General features: G+C 44.1%; 1 protein-coding gene across 7 annotated transcripts in view; it reads left to right on the top strand.

Moving 5' to 3' along the window:
* The window catches only part of FBXO16 (F-box protein 16), a 64910-nt gene that overhangs the window by 38266 nt on the left and 4897 nt on the right, over positions 1–21747 (top strand). For 6 of the 7 annotated variants that reach the window (XM_055348309.2, XM_019032453.4, XM_019032454.4 and 3 more), the window contains 2 exons: positions 2023–2255; positions 7195–7297. In XM_055348309.2, coding sequence (XP_055204284.1) covers positions 2023–2255; positions 7195–7297 — 336 coding nt within the window. Of the gene's footprint in view, positions 1–2022; positions 2256–7194; positions 7298–16626; positions 17096–21747 lie in introns of all 7 variants that reach the window. The other variant, XR_008667702.2, reaches the window with a different exon arrangement.

Genomic DNA, 21747 nt, shown 5'->3' with positions numbered 1-21747 from the left:
TCTCGATCTCCTGACCTCGTGATCTGCGTGCCTCGGCCTCCCAAAGTGCTGGGATTACAGGCTTGAGCCACCGTGCCCGGCCAGAATTAATGATTTTTTACATATAACTACTAGCATTCATGCCTAAAATTTCCCCCTGAAGTTATTTATTATTATTATTATTTTTATATCAGCAAAAACAGATTTAATTCAATATAAACTCAGGGAAATGAAATGAATGTCCATTCTAAATGAGACTTGCACAAAATACTGAATACTAAACCAATAATGAGCTATCAATTATGTAAATATGAAATGTCTTCTTAATCTGCTTCTAGGTTACAGTCATTCATTGAATAAATAAATTTCACTCTGTCGCCCAGGCTGGAGTGCAGTGGCACAATCTCAGCTCACTGCAACCTCTACCTCCGGCGTTCAAGTGATTCTCCTGCCTCAGCCTCCCAAGTAGCTGGGATTACAGGCATGCGCCACCACGCCTGGCTAATTTTTTTGTATTTTCAATAGAGACGGGGTTTCACCATGTTGGCCAGACTGGTCTCGAACTCCTGACCTCATGTGATCCACCCCCCTAGGCTTCCCAAAGTGCTGGGATTACAGGCGTGAGCCACCACGCCTGGCCTGAATAAATATTTATTAAACACTGTTGTGAGCTAGTTGGTAAACATAGAAAGATCCCAACCCTGCTTTCACAGAGCCTAGTCTAGTAGCCCAGGACATAGACAAATAAACAAATAATTACAACACTGAGTACTAAGCGTTATCCTGTAATAGAATTGTATACAAAGAGCTGTTGAAACAAGGGTGAGAAACTGACTGATTATGCTTGGAGGAACTGGGGAATTTCTTGATTTTCACCAGCAATGGAAGCAAACTGATTTACCAAGCAAATCTTCCCTCATCTCTTAATTAACAAAAATTAAGCCCTTAATGGCTTCTCAACATACCAATAGTACTTTCCTTAGGCTACAACCACATAAAAACCTTATGAATTTCACACACACAAGACAGGCTTTCAGTTTTGGGGATTAAAGCAAAGTATTCTTTGGGAGTGGTTGAGGTTTTGATAATTGATAAAATTTCTAGTCTACCTCTCTACAACTCAAAGTTGTTTCTATGTGTTAGAAGTCATGAGAGCTGGAGTACTTTTTTGGGGGAATGTGTACTTTTTATGAATAAATTAGCTGCAGTTGTGACAAACTAGACAATGGCATAGTACAAGAGTAGGATAGGGAGGTCTTATGTGTGGGCTTGAAGCAAGACAGTCCTGTATTCAAATTCTGGCCCTCCAACTTACTACTTTTGTAGTAGTGGGCAAATTAATTAGTTTCTCCTATATTCTATTTCCTCTTCTGCAAAACGGAAGTAGTAATGATTACCTTATAGAGTTATTGTGAAAGTTAAACAATATAATGCATGAAAACTGCCTCAGACAGTGCCTGCAACATGGCAAGTACTCCTGGAGTGGTGGCTGCTATAATCATTATCACCATGGTAATGGTGATCGTGATGATGACGATGATGACATTGGTGATGGTGATGATGATGGCAATGATGATGATGATATTATTCCTTTTTTTCTTTATTTTTTTATTTTTTTATCCTTCAGCCAACTCACATCAATATATTCTTTGTTTTGTTGTTGTTATTATTATAGTGTGTGGTTTTTTGTTTGTTTGTTTTGTTTTGTTTTGTTTTTTGAGATGGAGTCTCGCTCTTGTCACCCAGCCTGGAGCGCAAAGGCACAATCTTGGCTCACTGCAACCTCCGCCTTCCAGGTTTAAGTGATTCTCCTGCCTCAGCCTCACGAATAGCTGGGACTACAGGTGCCCGCCACCACACCCGGCTAATTTTTGTATTTTTAGTAGAGACGGGGTTTCACCATGTTGGCCAGGCTGGTCTCGAACTTCTGACCTCAGGTGATCCACCTGCCTTGGCCTCCCAAAGTGCTGGGATTACAGGCGTGAGCTACCACATCCAGCGTATTATAGTGTTTTGAGAACATAATTAACTTTCTTCTTCTAGACACCCCCAAAGAATGGATTTGTAATCGCTGACGTTCAACTAGTTACAAGCAATTCTCCAGAGGAAAAACAGTCCCCTTTATCAGCTTTTCGGTCCTCTTCCTCTTTAAGAAAGAAGAATAACTCAGGGGAGAAAGCACTTCCACCCTGGCGATCTTCTGATAAGCACCCAACAGATATCATTCGTTTTAATTACCTAGACAACTGTGACCCCATGGAGACTGTCTGGCAAGGGTAAGAAGCTCCATGCTCTTCTCAACTTCTTTGTTTTTAGAAATAATTTATTGGCATTTCAGTACATGAAGAGATGAAAATAGAACTTACTGTGAAATACAAAAGCTTTTCAGTACATAGAAGCAAAAAGTAATAGAGCAGGATACTAACCATTACTAGCAAATTTGCTCTATTGGTTACAGTTTGTTTGCATTTTGTAATAGTAATGATTTAACATTGCTTCTTCTAATTTTTTTTTTTTTTTTTTGAGACGTAGTCTGGAGTCTCGCTCTGACACTCACCCAGGCTGGAGTGCAGTGGTGCAATCTCAGCTCACTGCAACCTCCACCTCCCGGGTTCAAGCGATTCTCCTGTTTCAGCCTACCAAGTAGCTGGGACTACAGGCGACCGCCACGATGCCCAGCTAATTTTTGTATTTTTAGTAGAGACAGGGGTTTCACCATGTTGACCAGGCTGGTCTTGAACTCCTGACCTCAGGTGATCCACATGCCTCGGCCTCCTAAAGTGCTGGGATTACAGGCATGAGCAACTGTGCCTGGCCTCTTCTAATATTTTAATATTAAATTGCAGTCCAGCACCAAAGGGTTCATTCTAGCCTTTATTCTTTCTGTATTTGTGACTCCCTTTTCTGATGGTAAGAAACCTGACACTCATTAGATTTACTGATTGTAATATATATATATATAAAAAATATTTACTTATAAATACATTCTGAAAGTAAAGCTGGGTAAGGTGGCATGTGTCTGTAATCATGGCACTTTGGGAGGCCGAGGCAGGAGGATCACTTGAGCCCAGAAGTTTGAGACCAGCCTGTGCAATATAGCTAGACCCTATCTCAAAAAAAAAAAAAAAAAAAAAAAAAAAGAGACAGAAAGAGAGAAAGAAAACAAAGCAAAAAGATTTTTGGTTCTTTGACAAACACACCAGAAATCTCTTCATGAGTATCTTTCAAACCTAAAAACATCCTGTCAGGAGCCAATAGGGCTCTAGTACAATATCTTAAGCTGAAAGTGACTCTTCAGCTCTCCCCAAAGATGCAGAATATGTGAAACAGCCTTGGATCTTTGGGGTTTCCCGGTGGAGCTCCTTTGTTGTTTATTAAAATATTGTACTTGAAAGAAGTCTGGGTGAGTGCGGGGATGGAGGTGCCTCTTTCTTGCTTAAATGTTTCCCTTAGTAAAGGGCATTACCTTTCACTTCTAGATGAATGAAACACAAATCAAGGACCATTGGATTGGATCTGTCAAGGATTTAGGCATTTTTAAAAAATTGCTAAGCCTTTTAAAAAAATTATTATTTTTATTTTTTGTAGAACAGGGTCTCATTATGTTGCCCAGGCTGGTCTCTAACTCCCAGACTCAAGCGATCAGACTCAAGTGATCCTCTCACTTCGCCCTCTGAAAGTGCTGGGATTACAGGCGTGGGCCACCGTGCCTGGCTAGTTGTTAGGTCTTCATAAGTTTTGGTGCCTACTGCTGGCATTATGGACAGTGCCAGCCCAGTACAAACAAGCACATAGGTATAAGAAAGGCTGAGGTATTACTCCACAGAGGTCCAATTTCAGAGGCACATAATTGAGATCAGAGTCCTGGGAATGGAGCAAGCCAGAGAGACTGAGCTGGAGTCAGGTTGGTGACAGAAAAATCAAGAGATAGTGCAAAGATTAAACAAATGAAACGGAGCAACCCTGAAGCTCATTTCCCCAAGTAGACCTGACACCCGAGACATTCACTCTCTTGATAGCATCTTTTAGAGCACAAAAGCTTTCAATTTTGATGAAGTCCAATTTGTCTAAATTTTTGGTGTCATATCCAAGAAATCATTGCCAAATCCAATGTCATGGCAATTTTCCTGTATATTTTCTTCTAAGAGTTTTGTGATTTTAGTTCTGCAGTTTAGGTCTTTGACCCATTTTGAGTTAATTTTTGCATATGGTGTAAAGTTGGGGTCCAACTTCATTGTTTTGCATGTAGATATCCCGTTTCCCCGGCACCATTGTTGAAAAGACTGTCCTTTGCCCCACTGAATAGTCTTGACACCCTTGTTGAAAGTCAATAGACCATATATGTGAGGGTTTTAACTCTGGGCTCCTTATTCTATTCTACTGGTCTCTATGTTGGTCTTTACACCAGTATGACACTGTTTTGATTATTGTAGTTCTGTAGTACATTTTAAAACCAGAAAGTGGGAGTCCCCCAATTTTGATCTTCTGTTAGGACATTTATGCAAATCACCCTTCTTTTTTTTTTTCTTTTTTTTTTTTGAGACAGTCTTGCTCTGTCACCCAGGCTGGAGTGCAGTGGTATGATCTCGGCTCACTGCAACCTCCGCCTCCTGGATTCAAGCCATTCTCCTGCCTCAGCCTCCCTAGTAGCCAGGAGTACAGGCACGCACCACCACGCCCAGCTAATTTTTGTTTTTAGTAAGGATGAGGTTTCACCATGTTGGCCAGGCTGGTCTCGAACTCCTAACCTCATGATCCTCACACCTCAGCCTCCCAAAGTGCTGGGATTACAGGCATGAGCCACCGCACCTGACCCGTATCACCCTTCTTTATTGGGCCAAGGGAGCTGAGCTGAGAGGTTGGAGTGAACTCCCAAGAAGATCAGGCCAGGTGTGGTGGAAAACACCTGTAATCCCAGAACTTTGGGTGGCTGAGGCAGAAGTATCACCTGAGTATAGGAGTTTGAGACCAGCCTGGGCAACATAGCAAGAACCTGTCTCTATGAAAATAAAATAAAATTAGCCAAATGTGATGTTGCATGCCTGTAGTCCCAGCTACTCAGGAGGTTGAAATGGGAAGATTGCTTGAGCCCAGGAAGTGGAGGCTGCAATGAGCCATGGTTATGCCACTGCACTCCAGCCTGGGTGACAGAGCAAGACCCTGTCTCAAAAAAAAAAAAAAAAAAAAAAGTCTACATATTGCATTCGATCTACATGTCACTTCAGCATTTTCTTTTCTTCTGTTTTGTCCATAGATTTCCCCTCTGTCCTTTTTTTTCCTTGCAATTTGTTTGTTATAACTATCAGATCATTTATCCCGGAGAGCTTCTCACATTCTGGATTTTGTGGATTGCACCGCCCACATGCATCTTAACAGGTTCTTCTGTCCCCCGTACCTGGTTATACTGAGAGTCAGACCTAGAGGCTTATGTATATACTGAACAGGGATATGTACTTCCGTCACAACGCACGTCATTTCTGGTTGTCTGTCTCGTGTTGGTAGCCATGGATACTCATCGCCTAGATCCATTACATCAGGCAAACTTTTCCTGTAAATGGCAAGGCAGGAAATATTTTAGTCTTTGCAGGGCATATGGTCTCTGTCACAGCTGCTCAACTCTGCCATTGTAGCCTGAATATAGTAATAGACCATGTGCAAGAAATAAGCATGACTATGTTCCAATAAAACTTTATTTACAGAAACAGGCAGCAGGCTGGATTGAGCCTGTGACTGTGGTTGGAGGATCCTTGCTTTATCGTAATACATACAGGAGTTTTAGAAAACAAATGCTAACATTAAAGCAAGTGGTATGATTACTGAAAACAGTTTGACTTCCCTGTCTGTGTTTTTATCTCTCAGATATATTCTATCAAGAATATTCAGACAAATTACTGCATTAAATTCACATGAAGTAACTGCTTTGTGTGTAGTAATGCCACCAACTCAATAGATACATATTTGTTTCATTTTGCTTTTCAGATTTTAGGTATTTTTCACTTCATTTTGTTTTATGATTTTGAGAAAAATTTAGATGATTCCAAAATTAAATATACAAAATAAGCTATACTTGGAGAAATCTAACTTTTGGTTCCTGTTCCTCCATATTACCTGTTCCTTTTTTTTCTTTTCTTTCTTTCTTTTTTTTTGATTTAGGGTCTCACTCTGTTGCCCAGGCTAGAGCACAGTAGCATAGTCATGGCTCACTGCAGCTTGGACCTCCAGGGCTCAAGTGATCCTCCCACCTCAGCCTCCTGAGTAGCTGGAACTACAGGCATGCACCACCATGCCCAGCTAAATTTTTTAATCTTTTGTAGAGATAGGGTCTCACCATGTTGCCCAGGTGGGTCTCAAACTCCTGGACTCAAGTTATCCTTCCCTCTCGCCTTTCCAAAAAGCTAGGGTCACGGGCATGAGTCACCGTGCCCAGCTCACATTCCCTGTTTTTGATCAGTTCACATGGGAATCCTACTTACAGGTAACTATTTTTCATTTTATGGTTTAATCTTTCCGTTTTATTTTATTATTATTTTTTTGAGACGGAGTCTCACTCTGTCGCACAGGCTGGAGTGCAGTGGTGTGATCTTGGCTTACTGCAACCTCTACTTCCTGGGTTCGAGTGATTCTCCTGCCTCAGCCTCCCAAGTAGCTGGGACTACACAGGTGTGTGCCACCACGCCCGGCTAATTTTTGTATTTTTAGTAGAGATGGGGTTTCACCACGTTGACCAGGCTGGTCTCGAACCCCTGACCTCAGGTGATCCACCGCCCTTGGCCTCCCAAAGTGCTGGGATTACAGGCGTGAGCCACCCCACCTGGCCATACTCCTTCCATTTTAAAAAGTACAAGTAAATACATATGCACAGTGTATAGAGGCAGAGATCTTAATACCTTCTTCTTGAAATGAATGGCAGCACCCAGTACATACCGTCTCATCCACCCTTCTTTCTTCATGTAACAGTATATCCTGGAGATCCTTCCACAGTTGAATATAGAAACATCCTGCTTTCCGTTTGCAGCTCATAGTACTGCATTGTGTGGAGATGCCGGAGTTGATGCAACCAGTTCTCTATTGATAGACATTTGGCTTATTTCCAGTTAAGTGGAGACAATCTTTTAAATCACAGGAACAACAAACTCAAACAGACAAATAGCTATGCAAACCACCCGAGTTTTAAAAAGATACTTTGTAATTTTCCCACTGCTTTCCAATTTACAGAAGAAGAAAAAGAAACCAAATGACCCCAGATTTCAGCCGACAGTCACATGATAAGAAAAATAAATTGCAGGACAGAACTAGGCTAAGAAAAGCACAATCAATGGTAAGTATTGTTTATGAAAGATTCATCACCATAACATTAATGAAAATCTCCAGATCTCTAATCCTATTTGCAAAATTGAATTCGTTTATTTAATCAGAATCATGGAGTGGTGATTTAAATTCGGGTTTCTGACACTGACTGGCAGAGAAGCCATGAACTTGAAGATACACTTCATTTAATCTCTCTGAGCCTCTGTTTTCTCATCTGTTAAAAAAAGAAAAAGACTAGATGAACTGATGTGTATGAAATTGCTTTGAAAACTGTATGATATAAGGGGAATTTTTTTTGTTGTTTGTTTAAGACAGAGTCTTATCTTGTCTTCCTGGCTGGAGTGCAATGGCGTGATTTCGACTCACTGCAACCTCCACCTCCTGGGGTTCAAGTGATTCTCCTGCCTCAGCCTCCCAAGTAGCTGGGATTACAGGTGCCACCACCATGCCCAGCTAATTTTTGTATTTTTAGTAGAGACGGGGTTTCTCCATGTTGGCCAGACTGGTCTCCAACTCTTGACCTCAGGTGATCCACCTGCCTCAGCCTCCCAAAGTGCTGGGATTACAAGCATGAGCCACCGCGCCTGGCCAAGGGGAGTATTTTTTTATCAGTGGTTCTTTCTTCTGCTGAGTCCTTTGGGGCAGGGGGAGGTGCTATCAGAAATTGCTGTCTCTAAGTGAAGGTTCTCCTGATGTAAGTGCATTTAGGCCAGGCATGGTGGCTCACGCCTGTAATCCCAGTACTTTGGGAGGCTGAGGCAGGAGGATCACTTGAGGTCAGGGATTCGAGCGCAGCCTGGGCAGCATGGCAGAACCCTGTCTCCACTAACAATACAAAAATTAGCTGGGCGTGGTGGCACATGCCTGTGGCGGGTGCGGGGGAGGCAGGAGGATGGTTTGAACCTAGGAAGCAAAGGTTATAGTCAGCCAAGATCGCACCACTGCACTCCAGGCTGGGCAACAGCGCGAGACTCTGACTCAAAAAAAAAAAAAAAAAAAAAAAGGAAAAATGCATTTAAAATAACTTTGGAAAAAATGAATTAAGAACTTTTCCTTTCCTAATTAAAAAACAGCAAATTGACTACCTAATAAAGCCAGTAATTGTGACTAGGGAGCATTATCATTGCCTAGCAGAGTTTCCCAAATCGTGGCTCCGAAGCCCTGTGGCTCTCTTTCAGCACATTATGCAAATCTTTGGCACAAAGTAGAAAGGAATAAGGGTGGAATTCAAAGTTCATATATAGTAGTAAGGATTTAGAAAAGAGATGAAGATACACACTCAAGGAAAATTAATATAAAATGGATGTCAGCTGGGAGAGGAATAAGTACGTACTCAGGAATAAATCACTTTTATAGCTCTGCTTTAAAGCTCTATTACTTTCTGTTTAAATGTATTTTCAAGTGTTATGTTGCAAGAAAAAAAAAAGAGAGAGAGAGATGAGCTTCTTTAAACAGGGCCATCTGAATTCTGTAGGGCCGGTTTTGTTGGACTGGATGAGGCTTACCATAGACATGTGTCCTGATGCCCAAGGGAACGGGGGAGCTTAGAGCAAAGCAGTAAAATTGTCAGTGAAGCCATTAATTGAGAAAAATAACTTTATGAGGCTTATCACATGGGCCATTATGTCGTGCTTCTGCCTGGTTTCCAGCCCCTGATAGGCAAGGAGTGGAAGAGAAGTCCATGGGAGAACGGGGAATTTGAAGGACAATAAAAGTTGATGGTGATACATGCTGAGAAATTATCAGCACAGTCAAACATTTCTCCTGCTTCGAAAACACAAAACCCAAAGCTAAGCCATCCCCATGGGCTTTTGACATTAACCATCTGTCAAACCCTAGCAGGACTTGCTTAAGTGAAAGCATTCATTATAAATTAAAAAGTTAAAAAGTTGTGCTAATTAAGGCTGAAAGGGAAACCAGGGTACATTAAGCAATGAGAGAAGAATAGCTTTTCGTGAACGGGGCTCATGATTGTATCTGTCTATTCTTGTGTTTTTTGTAAATATACTAATTATAATCACTATTTATGTTTCATAGTTTTGATAAAGAGCATACGGCACCATTAAATCCCCCAAAAAGTATGCTGCGATATTTTGACTCATGCCGGTGATGAGCTTGCCAAGGACAAGCTTGGCTGTTTGGGATACAAGGCGGGTGTGACTCAGTTCCTCTCTCCACAGGATGGTAGTTTGCCCTCATCGGCCTCCTAAGTGATGCAAGATGATTGTGAAAATGAAGAAATAGGCCGGGCACAGTGGTTCACGCCTGTAATCCCAGCACTTTGGGAGGCCGAGGTGGGTGGATCACGAGGTCAGGAGATTGAGACCATCCTGGCAAATACGGTGAAACCCTGTCTCTACTAAAAATACATAAAAAAAAAAAAAAAGAAAAGAAAAGAAAAAGGCCGGGCGTGGTGGCTCACACCTGTAATCCCAGCACTTTGGGAGGCCGAGGTGGGCAGATCATGAGGTCAGGAGATCGAGACCATCCTGGCTAACACGGTGAAACCCTGTCTCTACTAAAAAAAAATACAAAAAATTAGCTCGGCGAAGTGGCGGGCGCTTGTAGTCCAAGCTACTCGGGAGGCTGAGGCAGGAGAATGGCGTGAACCCGGGGCAGAGGCTGCAGTGAGCCGAGATCACGCCACTGCACTCCAGCCAGGGCAACAACGCAAGACTCCGTCTCAAAAAAAAAGAAGAAAAGAAAAAATTAGCTGGGCATGTTGGCATACGCCTGTAGTACCAGCTACTCTGGAGGCTGAAGCACGAGAATTGCTTGAACCCTGGAGGCGGAGGTTGCAGTGAGCCGAGATCGCGCCACTGCACTCCAGCCTGGGTGACAGAGCAAGACTCCGTCTCAAAAAAAAAAAAAAAAAAAAAAAAAGAAGAAATATTGGATGTGAGGCAAGAGAAGAGGAAATGGATACTGAGGAAATCCAATCAGGGGAACAAAGGAAAGTGAGGGTAAAACTCTGGTAACTGCAGCCATAGAGTGAATTTGTTACACTAGACACAGCCTAGGTGTGATTCCAGTGCAGAAAATCATGTATTCATTTGATACATGAATGTTACCAGAAAGGGTCTGGATCCAGACCCCCAGAGAGGGTTCTTGGATCTAGTGCAAGTTCATAAAGTGAAAGCGAGTTTATTAAGAACGTAAAGAAATAAAAGAATGGCTACTCCATAGACAGAGCAGCCCCGAGGGCTGCTGGTTGCCGATTTTTATGGTTATTTGTTGATTGTATGCTAAACAAGGGGTGGATTATTCGTGTCTCCCCCTTTTAGACCATATAGGGTAATTTTCTGACGTTGCCATGGCATTTGTAAACTGTCATGGCAGTAATCGGCGTGTAGCAGTGAGTATGACCAGAGGTCATTCCTGTCGCCATCTTGGTTTTGGTGGGTTTCGGCCAGCTTTTTTATTGCAACCTGTTTTATCATTAAGGTCTTTATGACCTGTATCTCGTGCTGACCTCCTATCTCATCCTGTGACTTAGAATGCCTTAACCGTCTGGGAGTGAAGCCCAGTAGGTTTCAGCCCCATTTTACCCAGCTCCTATTCAAGATGGAGTTGCCCTGGTTCAAACACCTCTGACAGAAAGTTCCCCCATCATTTGGACAGGTTTATGGAGGAAGATTTCAGGAGGACCTAGAGAAGTGGGTGATCAGGACAAACTTAGGGGAGCACCTTCTAAAGGCAAAGATGAAAATGACATACCCCCAAACCCTGACCCCCAAACCTAGGAGGTTACCTGAGACGTGAACACTTGAAGATTCCTCATGCCTAATATCAGGAAAGAGGCTTTGTTAAATGGAGAGGGCAGGAAGAGAGAAGATAATGGGAGAATAAAAGAGGACACATGGCCAGGGGGCAGTGGCTCATACCTGTCATCCCAGCACTTTGGGAGGCTGAGATGAGAGAATAATTGAGGCCAGGAGTTTGAGACTAGCCTGGGCAACACAGCAAAATCCCATCTCTACAATAAAACATTTTTTAATTAGCTGGGCATGGCAGGGGGTGCATGCACCTGTAGTTCCAGCTACTCTGGAGGCTGAGGTGGGAGGATCACTTGAGCCTGGGAGTTTGAAGCTGTAGTGAGCCATGATCTCACCACTGCAGTCCAGCCTGGGTGACAGAGCGAGACCCTACCTAAAAAAAAACAAAAACAAAAAGTACAAGTAATATTCCTTAGTCCATCTCTCTGGGGATGTGGCTGTCAGATCACTGACACCAGCCTCCCTTTTTGCCTGTCATTACTTAGAGCCTTCAGATGTGAGCGCTGTCTCCAAAAACAGAACCATACTTGGGGAAACGGTTTCATATCTTGCACATGTTGCGGTGAGCTCATCATGTTTCCTATTATTCGATGAGTTTGAGGTTTCAAAACCCGCCGCCTTGAAAGTGTACCTGATTTGCTCTTCTGCTTTTGATTCTAAAGCGGACCCCAAGTGCTGCCTTAGTCAGAACCACTTAGTCTAACCAGTTTTTAGGGTGAATGATTGATGAAAGATGGGCTGGGCGAGGTGGCTCACACCTGTAATCCCAGCACTTTGGGAGGCTGAGGCAGGCGGATCACCTGAGGTCAGGAGTTTGAGACTAGCCTGGCCAACATGGTGAAACCCCATCTCTACTAAAAATACAAAAATTAGCCAAGTGTGGTGGCGGGCACCTGTAATCTTAGCTACTTGGGAGACTGGGGCAAGAGAATCACCTGAACCCAGGAGGCAGAGGTTACAGTGGCTTGAGATCGCACCATTGCGCTCCAGCCTGGGCGACAGAGCAAGACTCTGTCTCAAAAAGAAGAAAAAAGATGGGAATAAAGCTTAGACCTGATTGCTAATCCTTTACAGTTTTGAAGGCTCCTTATGAAAATTACGTAAATGTCAAGACACTCCCATTACAATTAGTTATGAGAACAAGATTCCATATAAAACAAAGCAATTAAAAATACAAATTCCGGCCGGGCACAGTGGCTCACGCCTGTAATCCCAACACTTTGGGAGGCCGAGGAGGGCAGATCACGAAGTCAGGAGTTTGAGACCGGCCTGGCCAACATGGTGAAACCCTGTCTCTACTAAAAATACAAAAATTAGGCATGGTGGTGCATGCCTGTAATCCCAGCTACTTGGGAGGCTGAGGCAGGAGAATCGCTTTAACCCGGGAGGCAGAGGTTGCAGTGAACTGAGATCGCACCACTGCACTCCAGCCTGGGCAACAGAGCAAGACTGTCTCAAAAAAAAAAAAAATATATATATATATATACACACACACACACACACACATATATACACTGTGGAGTTTATATATATATATATAAACACACATATATACACACATTATATATATATATAAACTTCACAGTAGTCAGATACCATCTTCATTAAACTTCAAAGATTTTCAACCTTGTGTAAAGACATACAATATTTTTTTTTTAGTTTTTTTTTTTTTTTTTTGAGACGGAGTTTCGCTCTTGTTGCCCAGGCTGGAGTGCAATGGCGCGATCTCGGCTCACTGCAACCTCCACCTCCCAGGTTCAAGCAATTCTCCTGCCTCAGCCAGCTGAGTAGCTGGGACTACAGGCACCTGCCACCACGCTTGGCTAATTTTTGTATTTTTAGTAGAGACAGGATTTTGCCATGTTGGCTAGGCTGGTCTCAAACTCCTGACCTCAGGTGATCCACCCACCTTGGCCTCCCAAAGTGCTGGGATTACAGGCGTGAGCCCCTGCGCCCAGCCCTATATTTTTAATTTTAACAGCAGATGCATGTAATTCTTAGGGAAGGAAGGAGCTGTCTTCTTGAGGGAGAGACTTTGCTAAACTCATAGGGAGGGAGGAGGCCTTGAGAGCAAGGATGTCAGCAGACTCTAGGACTTCAGAGGCAGGGAAAACCTGCTGGGCTAGAGATTAGGGGACGAATTTGTTGTTTCTGCTCCTGGAAGGGAAGAGGAGGAGGAGGAGAGGGAGTAGGGAGGAAAGAGGTAGGAGGAAGAGGAGGAGAGAAGCCAAGATTAGGTAGGGGAGAGAGGCGGGAACAGTATTAGATACCACCTGTTCCAATTAAACCTGTTTGCCGTTACTGGGATGTAAATACCTCCCTCCATCTCTGCAGTAAATTCTACTCCATTTACACATGGAAGCAAGATCTTAGAAGTCTAGAAAGCTAAGAAAATGAACACTCCTTAGGACAATTCACAGAAAACAAGGAGATGGGCTTTGAACTTCCGAGGCCCTGGAATTGGGCTAAGAGGACCCTAGCTGACATCTTGTTTCTTTTCTTTGTTTTTTCCTTTATCAAGTATAAACACAAATACCTTTTGTCTAGCACTGAACTTTTACTTGGGAGTTAGATGTCCTCACTTTCTAGGTCCTGGTTCAGCCGTGGATTTCAAAAAGCCTGCCGTTTCAGAGCATTCACTTAAATACAAGTAACAAAAGTCTTTAATTGCCTGCTTACCCTGATTGCCTTAGATTAGCCCTTATCTTTTCCTGTGCTGTGCTAATTCCAGCCTCTGAAATTACCTTCCTCACCTCTTTCCAGGGATAACTTTACTCTTAGTGTCCTGATTTTTTAAAGTGCTTCTTCAAGCTTTCTCACCTTTTTTCCTTCACTCAAAAGTGGGGGGGAGGGGGGGCGGGGAACCACACACAGGAATATACTCTAAAGTGATTCCTGGATCATATTGTGGAATGAACAATGGTTTAAGAATCAGGAAACCCCAGTTCTAGTTTCAACTCTACCACTAATGAGTAGTCACTCAAATTCCCAGAGTCTTTGTTTCCTCATTTATAAAATGAGAGTTTGGTGGGTCCAGTGGCTGGGTAACCCCAAGGACACAGGAGGCCGAGGTGGAAGGATGGCTTGAGGCCAGGAGTTTGAGACCAGCCTGGGCAACATAGTGAGACCCTGTCTCTGCAAAACAGTAAAATAATTAGCAAGGTGTGGTGTCGCATGCCTGTAGTCCCAGCCACTTGGAAGGCTGAGGTAGGAGGATCACTTGAGCCCAGGAGGTTAAGGGGGGCAGTGAGCCATGATTGTGCCACTGCATTCCAGCCTGGGTGACAGAGCACTTAAATAAATAAATAATAATAATAGTAATAAAATAAAATGAGAGTTTGCTATGGGGCCCCATGGGTTTCTAGGCATTGACACCCCTTTCTCCCCTGATGCCTGAAGAACACAGCTGTAATTAAAATGGCTTTATGCAGAATACAAAAAAAAATCCATTACATTCATGAATCCTAATTTTAAACCAACACAAACTAATTTATGTTTCCAGTCTTTTTCTTTGAACTTTAGGAAGTATAATGAACCAAAACAGAAGAATTTATAAAACAGAGTTTCTGCAGAAGGTTCCTTGCAGGCAATCTTTGATATACTTCTTATCAAATTCTGATGCACTTCTCAGGTGTTTGGGGTTTTTTAAATTTAAATTCAATTTTTTTTTTCTTTTGAGACAGGGTCTCACTCTGTCACTCAGGCTGGAGTGCAGTGGCATGATCACAGCTCACTGCAGCCTCAACAACTCCCAGAGCTCAGGGGATCCTCCCACCTCAGCCTCCCAGGTAGCCGGGACCTGTGCACCACCAAATCTGGCTAATTGTGGTTTTTGGGGGTATTTTTTGTAGAGACAGGGTCTCGCTATTTTGCCTGGGCTCGTCCCAAACTCCCGGCCTCAAGCGATCCTCCTGCCCTCAGCTTCCCAAAGTGCTGGGATTACAGGCATAAGCCACTGTGCATGGCCAGGTGTTCATTTTATAACAATGTCTGTTTGGTTTGAATGTGCAGAACCAAAAATATCCATCGGAGAGGTTTTTAACTATTTAATTCAAGCAGTGAAATTCCTGGGAATTCCATTTGTAAGGAAGAATAACGAAGAATATGGGCTTTGCAGTCAGACAGACCCGGGTTCTTGTACTAAACAGTATGACTTCAGATAAGTTACTTAACCTCTCTAAGCCTCAGTTTCTTCATCTGTAAAATGGGAATAGTGACACCTACCTAAATCCCCGGTATATTATATTTAGCATGTAATATGTGTTCATGCTCTCGTTCGATATTATGTTATTTTTCTATTTTATTTTATTTTATTTTATTTTATTTTATTTTATTTTTTTGAGACAGGTTCTCACTCTATTGCCCAGGCTGGAGTGCAGTGGGGCCATCTCACTGCAACCTCTGCCTCCTGGGTTCAAACGATTCTCCTGCCTCAGCCTCCCAAGTAGCTTGGATTAAAGGCACTTGCCACCACGCCCGGCTGATTTTTGTATTTTTAGTAGAGATGGGGTTTCACCATATTGGCTAGTCTGGTCTCAAACTCCTGACCTCAAGAAGTCCATTTGCCTCAGCCTCCCAAAGTGCTGGGATTACAGGCATAAGCCACCACACCTGGCCTATTTTGCTTTCTAAGGACACAGATTGGGATGCAAATAGCCTAAGTTCAATGCCCATCGTACCACTATTTTAGTAGTCTGGTGATTTTCGCCAAGTTGTGTAACCTCTCTGAGCCACTTTTTCCTCATGTGTAAAATGGAGTTAGTAACAAGACTAACGAACGTCACTGAATTGGGAGGAGGATGTAAAGCATTAGCACAGTATCTAGCTCAAAGCTAGTGGTAGTAATAGTAGTAGTAACAGCAGTAAAAATCATACTAAGCCATCACCCTGAGTCCACAAGGAAAGATGAGAGAAATCTGATGGTGAGCTGTGTCTGAGAGACAGGTGGAGGAGGGACCTGCCAGGCAGCCAGAAGGCATTGGCGGGAGGCCCTGGCCCATAGAGCAAGAGTCTCCTTTTTGCTTTTTCCTTGACCTTCCCCGTTTCTCTTCTTCTTCCCCCTTTGTCTTTTCTCTTCCTTATAGTCAGTTTCATTTAGTTTTTATTTTATTTATTTTTTTAGACAGAGTCTCACTCTGTTGCCCAGGCCGGAATGCAGTGATGCAATCTTGGGTCACTGCAGCCTCTGCCTCTCAGGTTCAAGTAATTCTCATGCCTCAGCCTCCCAAGTAGCTGGGATTACAGGTGTGTACCACCACGCCTGGCTAATTTTTGTATTTTTAGTAGAGACGGGGTTTCTCCATGTTGCCCAGGCTGGTCTCGAGCTCTGGTTCTCAAGCTATCTGCCTGCTTCAGCCTCCCAAAGTGCTGAGATTACAGATGTGAGCCACTGCACCTGGCCCTTATAGTCAGTTTCCACTGTGTAAGAAACAGTTGCATCAATAGCTGTGTGGAATATAAGCCATATATTTTCAGCTCCTACATGGCCTCCGTATAGTCTTGTGCCTATGTGTGGACTCCTCATCATTGTGATGTTTCTTGTTTTTTCTTGTTCTTTTTTTAGAGACAGAATCTCGCTCTGTTGCCCATTCTGGAGTGGAGCAGTGCAATCAGAGCTCACTGCAGCTTTGACCTCCTGGGCTCAAGTTATCTTCCTGCCTTAGCCTCCTGAGTAGCTAGGACTACAGATGCACATCACCACACCTGGTTAATTTTTCAAATTTTGGTAGAGACAGGGTCTCACTATGTTGCCCAGGCTGTTCTTGAATTCCTGGCCTCAAGCAGTCCTCCCGCCTTGGCCTCCCCGAGCACTGGGATGACAGGCGTGGGTCACGGCGCCTAGCCAGTGTTTTGTTTCTTACTCCATGCTCCTAGACTGAAGAATGCATGTGTGTTGAACTCAGTGCCATGGATTATGTGCTATGCGCACTCCACAGCCTAAGAACTACAATCTTGGTTGTTGTTAATTTTTGATACCTAAAAGATGAATAAGCCTCCCTGGGAAGAATCCTGGGGGCAAAATCAACTCTCAGGTGAGCCCGCTACTTGGAGTCTTTGCATTTCTCCTTTGCCTGGAAGAGAGCCGAGTTTACTTGTTGTGTCTTGTTGCCTCTTGTTTCATCAGGCTATCCATAATAAATTACTGTGGCATTTCCAATGGAAATGATTCTACCTGCTCTCGTTCACTTAGCATTTAGACCAATGCCAAATGGCTATTTGTTTTTATTTTAACACAAAATATTTGACACAAATTAACTTCTATTCAGGACCTACCAGAAGAGAACTGTGTTTGTGATTTATATAATATTATTAGTTATATACGTATTTGTTATAACATGCTTTAGTCACTGTTACCATTGGGGTTTAATATATATGTATGTAGGTTGGATGCAGTGGCTCATGCCTGTAATCCCAGCACTTTGGGAGGCTGAGGCAGGGGGATCACTTGAGTCCAGGAGTTTGAGATGAGCCTGGGTAACATAATGAGACCCCACCAATCTCTACAAAAAATGAAAGTTAGCTAGGTATGGTGGTGCACACCTGTGGTCCCAGCTACTGGGGAGGTTCAGGTGGGAGGATTGCTTGAGCCTGAGAGGTCGAGGCTGCAGTGAGCTATGATTGTACTACTGCACTTCAGCCTGGGTGACAGTGAGACCCTGTCTTAAAAATATATATATAACATAAAATAAGATATATGTATGTAGCATGTGTGTGTGTACGTGTGTTTCGTAATATGGTATTTCACCACAAACTACACTGGAAGCCAATTTTTTTAAGACACAGGTGTTTTGAAATATGAGTTCACTCAGACCTTATGGCCTTTGAACATTTGCACCATCCCTACCTATTTCACCTACTTGGAAGGCTGAAAGATGTAGTCACATAGTCTTGGATTTGAATTTCAAAACCCTGGCTCGAGTTGCTTAGCCTTCCTCTGCAGCTAAAAATATTACCCCAAGGTTACTTAAAAGATAAAACAAACACAAAGCCAGGCCTGTGGATTCTTTAAAACTGCGTTGGTTATTTCTTTCTAACACCTTGCCTCTGTTTCCACCAGAAGCATAAGCGGGGAGTAAAAGGGAATGTTTTGCTCATAGGCGTTGGCCAAAGCAGGGCCCTCTGGAAGATGTCCAGACAGGACTGAGCAGCTTTCTGGGCTCCTGAGCAGACAGGAGACAGCAGGGGTCCTTCCCCAGAATTCCTAGATGGAAAGTCCTTGAAGCAACTCCATCCTGAGGATTAAGCATCCTATCAACCGGATGAAGCTGGGACTGGGACTAGCATCAGCCTCTTAGGCCTTCTTCTTAGAAGAAGGCCCCCGAGGGAGGACCTCCTCAGCCATCTCCTCTTCACTCTGAGCCTTTGTCTCTACCCGTGACCTCAGCCCCCAACCTATGCTTTAGGCAATTTACAGGGGTGAGTTTAAACTGTGCTTGCACTGCTAAAACCAACAACTTCTGATTTTATGTTTTTCAAACACAATAAATCCATATTTATATACAATATTACCACATCACTCTGATAGCAGCAGGAGGCAGCCAAATGCCTGGACAGATAGGGGTGGGTCCCTGGTGAAATCCCACTGCCAAGCTATAGACAGTTGAAAGCCTGAAAGCCACGCTACGAGTCAAATCCACAGACCAATTGAGAATCTGTCTTCCCATTTGGCGTGCTTTCCCCTGATTGATCCCCACCCTTCACCTATTTTACATGTACCTACCCTTTCCTAATCGGTTTTCTACACCATTGTGCCCACCTTTGAATGGTGTCTTTGCTTTAACCTTTTCTGTATACTCACAAACCAATCAGCATGCACTCCTCATTCTGAGTCCATAAAAAGACCTGACCCAGCCACATGGGGAGAGAGAAACCACCCAACTGTGGGGGTGGGGAACTTCCTTACCCCTCTGCATCCCCTCTTTGCTGAGAGCTGTTCTGTCCTCAATAAAATTACCTGCCCTCAGGCCAGGCACGGTGGCTCACGCCTATAACCCCAGCACTTTGGGAGGCCGAGGTGGGCAGATCACCTGGGGTCAGGAGTTCAAGACCAGCCTGGCCAACATGGTGAAACCCCATCTCTACTAAAAATACAAAAAAAATTAGTTGGGTGTGGTGGTAGGTGCCTGTAATCCCAGCTACTCGGGAGGCTGAGGCAGGAGAATCACTTGAACTTGGGAGGCAGAGGTTGCAGTGAGCCAGGATCGTGCCATTGCACTCCAACCTGGGCAACAAGAGTGAAACTCCGTCTCAAAAAAAAAAAAAAAAAAAAATCTGCCCTCATCACCCTTCAGTTGTCAGCGTGACCTCATTCTTCTTGGACGCTGGGCAAGAGCTCAGGACCCACCGAGTGTGGGTACCAAAAAGGTTGTCACACTGGCCTTTTGCCCTCACCAGCAGAGGGCAGCTGCCCCACACGACAGGGCCAGGGGCCGACTGAGCTGCTAACATGCTGCCGTCCATTGGGCTATGGACAACGGAACTAAAAGAGCTAATTAGCACACTGACGCCCCCTCTGGGGCTTCAGGGTCATGGGCACCCTTGTCTGGGAGCCACCACGTTCCCTTGAGGTAACATGCCTGGCCTGGCCTCAGGCCCTGCACGGAGCTTGCTCCTGTGTTTGAGCTTAGAGCGGCCGACTGGGTCCCGCACTCACTCACTCACTCGCATGCTCCCTCCCGCAAGGGGCTGAGCACAGCAGGCCGAGTAGACAGGGCACCCCTGCTGCAAGTCTGGCAAAGGGGCTGAGAAAAATCCTGCATCAACTCCTCAACTGGGAGTCATAATAAAACGTTGAGAGGGAGATTTTTTTAAAGGGAGGAGGTGAATCTTCTACAAAGTGAAGATTGTCACAAAAAGTGAAGATGTGGTAAGATTCTTTACCACATCACAGGCATGTTGTGAAGAAGAAATGAATTAATAAATGCATGTTAGCACAATGCCTGGCTGTCAGGTATTTGCAGTTATTACTGTCATTGGTATTCCTAGAAGAAGGACTGGCACAAAGCAGGTGCTGTCATTGTTGTTACTATATTTATCTATTTTCCACATCCACTTACTTCTTTACCTAATGTGTTCGCTTAACTGATCCTTGGGTTGATCCAATAGTGTTGTTTGCATCAGTGATCTTTTGCAGATGTCTGCAAATAACATGAATGGAGAACAAACAAAAAAATCAATCAGGGGCCAGGTGCAGCGGTTCACACCTGTAATCCCAGCACTTTGGGAGGCCAAGGTGGGCGGATCACCTGAGGTCAGGAGTTCAAGACCAGCCTGGCCAACGTGGTGAAACCCCGTCTCTACCAAAAATACAAAAATTAGTTGGGTGTGGTGGCAGGTGCCTGGAATCCCAGCTACTCAGTAGGCTGAGGCAGAAGAATAGCTTGAGCCCAGGAGGCAGAGGTTGCAATGAGCTGAGATCGTGCCACTGCACTCCAGCCTCAGCACGAGAGTGAGACTCTATCTCAAAAAAAAAAAAAAAAAAATCAGGGAGTGAAAAACACAGGTCTGTAGACAAGCTGGTATATACAGGCTGTTCCTGTTTCTACCTCTTCTTGGGCCTTAGCCTCCTGTGGGACCCTCGTCTTTCTTGGGCCCCTCACCCTCAATAGCCTCTTGGCATTCTCACCCACTTCTCTGTGCCCAATAAAATGGCATCCAGCCTGAAAAAAGGAATTTTCTATCCCCATGCAAAGTCCACCTGCAAGGTTGTTTCAGCCATTGCCCTGAGATGAGAAAGAAGAAGGAAGCATTGGTATGTTTATCATTAATGAACAAGGATTTTACAGGCACTGAACTAGCCCTAGGGAGATAATCATAAGATACAGCCCCTGCCCTCAAGAGCTTCCAGGCTACAGGGGAGAGCTTCCGGCCCAGGAAGGGAAAAGTCCCGGGAATCTTGGGCAGGCAGTTGTATTAAGGTTCATGCCTCTCCCCACTGGTACTGGAAACCTAGCAGGAAATATCAGGTTGGAGGTACCTATGGGACCACAAGTATACGAGTTCAGAAGAGGGCTGAATAGATGGGCCCGGAGCCCAGGGGAACAGCAGGGCAACAGAAACACATCCAGCCATGGAAGATTCAGGCGCTGATTGGCCAGGAAGCAGGCCAAGAACAGAACCCTGGAGAATTCCAATGTCAAACGCATGGCATTGCATTTCTCTTCTATTTCCTTCGCTTTAAAGACACTATAACGGCACATCAGGATATTGGGTAAATACCTCTAGAAAAAGAACAGAAAGCTCAACTGATGAGAAAAATATCTTTGAATTACCTGATCCCATCCCTCTTCATAGGGACAGATGGAGGATAGGAAAATTATTTTGTTGTTGTTGTTGTTGTTATGTTTTGTTTGTTTGTTTGTTTTTTGTTTTTTGTTTTTTTTGGACGAAGTCTCATCTGTCGCTGAGGCTGGAGTGCAGTGGTGCAATCTCGGCTCACTGCAACCTCCGCCTCCCAAGTTCAAGTGATTCTCCTGTCTCAGCCTCCCAAGTAGCTGGGATTACAGGAGTGCACCACCACGCCCCGCTAAATTTCTTTGGTATTTTTAGTAGAGATGGGGTTTCACCATGTTTGCTAGGCTGGTCTCGAATGCCTGACCTTAGGTGATCCGCCCGCCTTTGCCTCCCAAAGTGCTGGGATTACAGGCGTGAGCCACCATGCCTGGCTGGAATATTCTTATGATGG

Source organism: Gorilla gorilla, chromosome 7 (genome assembly GCF_029281585.2).
Source record: "Gorilla gorilla gorilla isolate KB3781 chromosome 7, NHGRI_mGorGor1-v2.1_pri, whole genome shotgun sequence".
NCBI lineage: Eukaryota > Metazoa > Chordata > Mammalia > Primates > Hominidae > Gorilla > Gorilla gorilla.
This window is presented reverse-complemented; position numbering and strand designations above follow the sequence as displayed.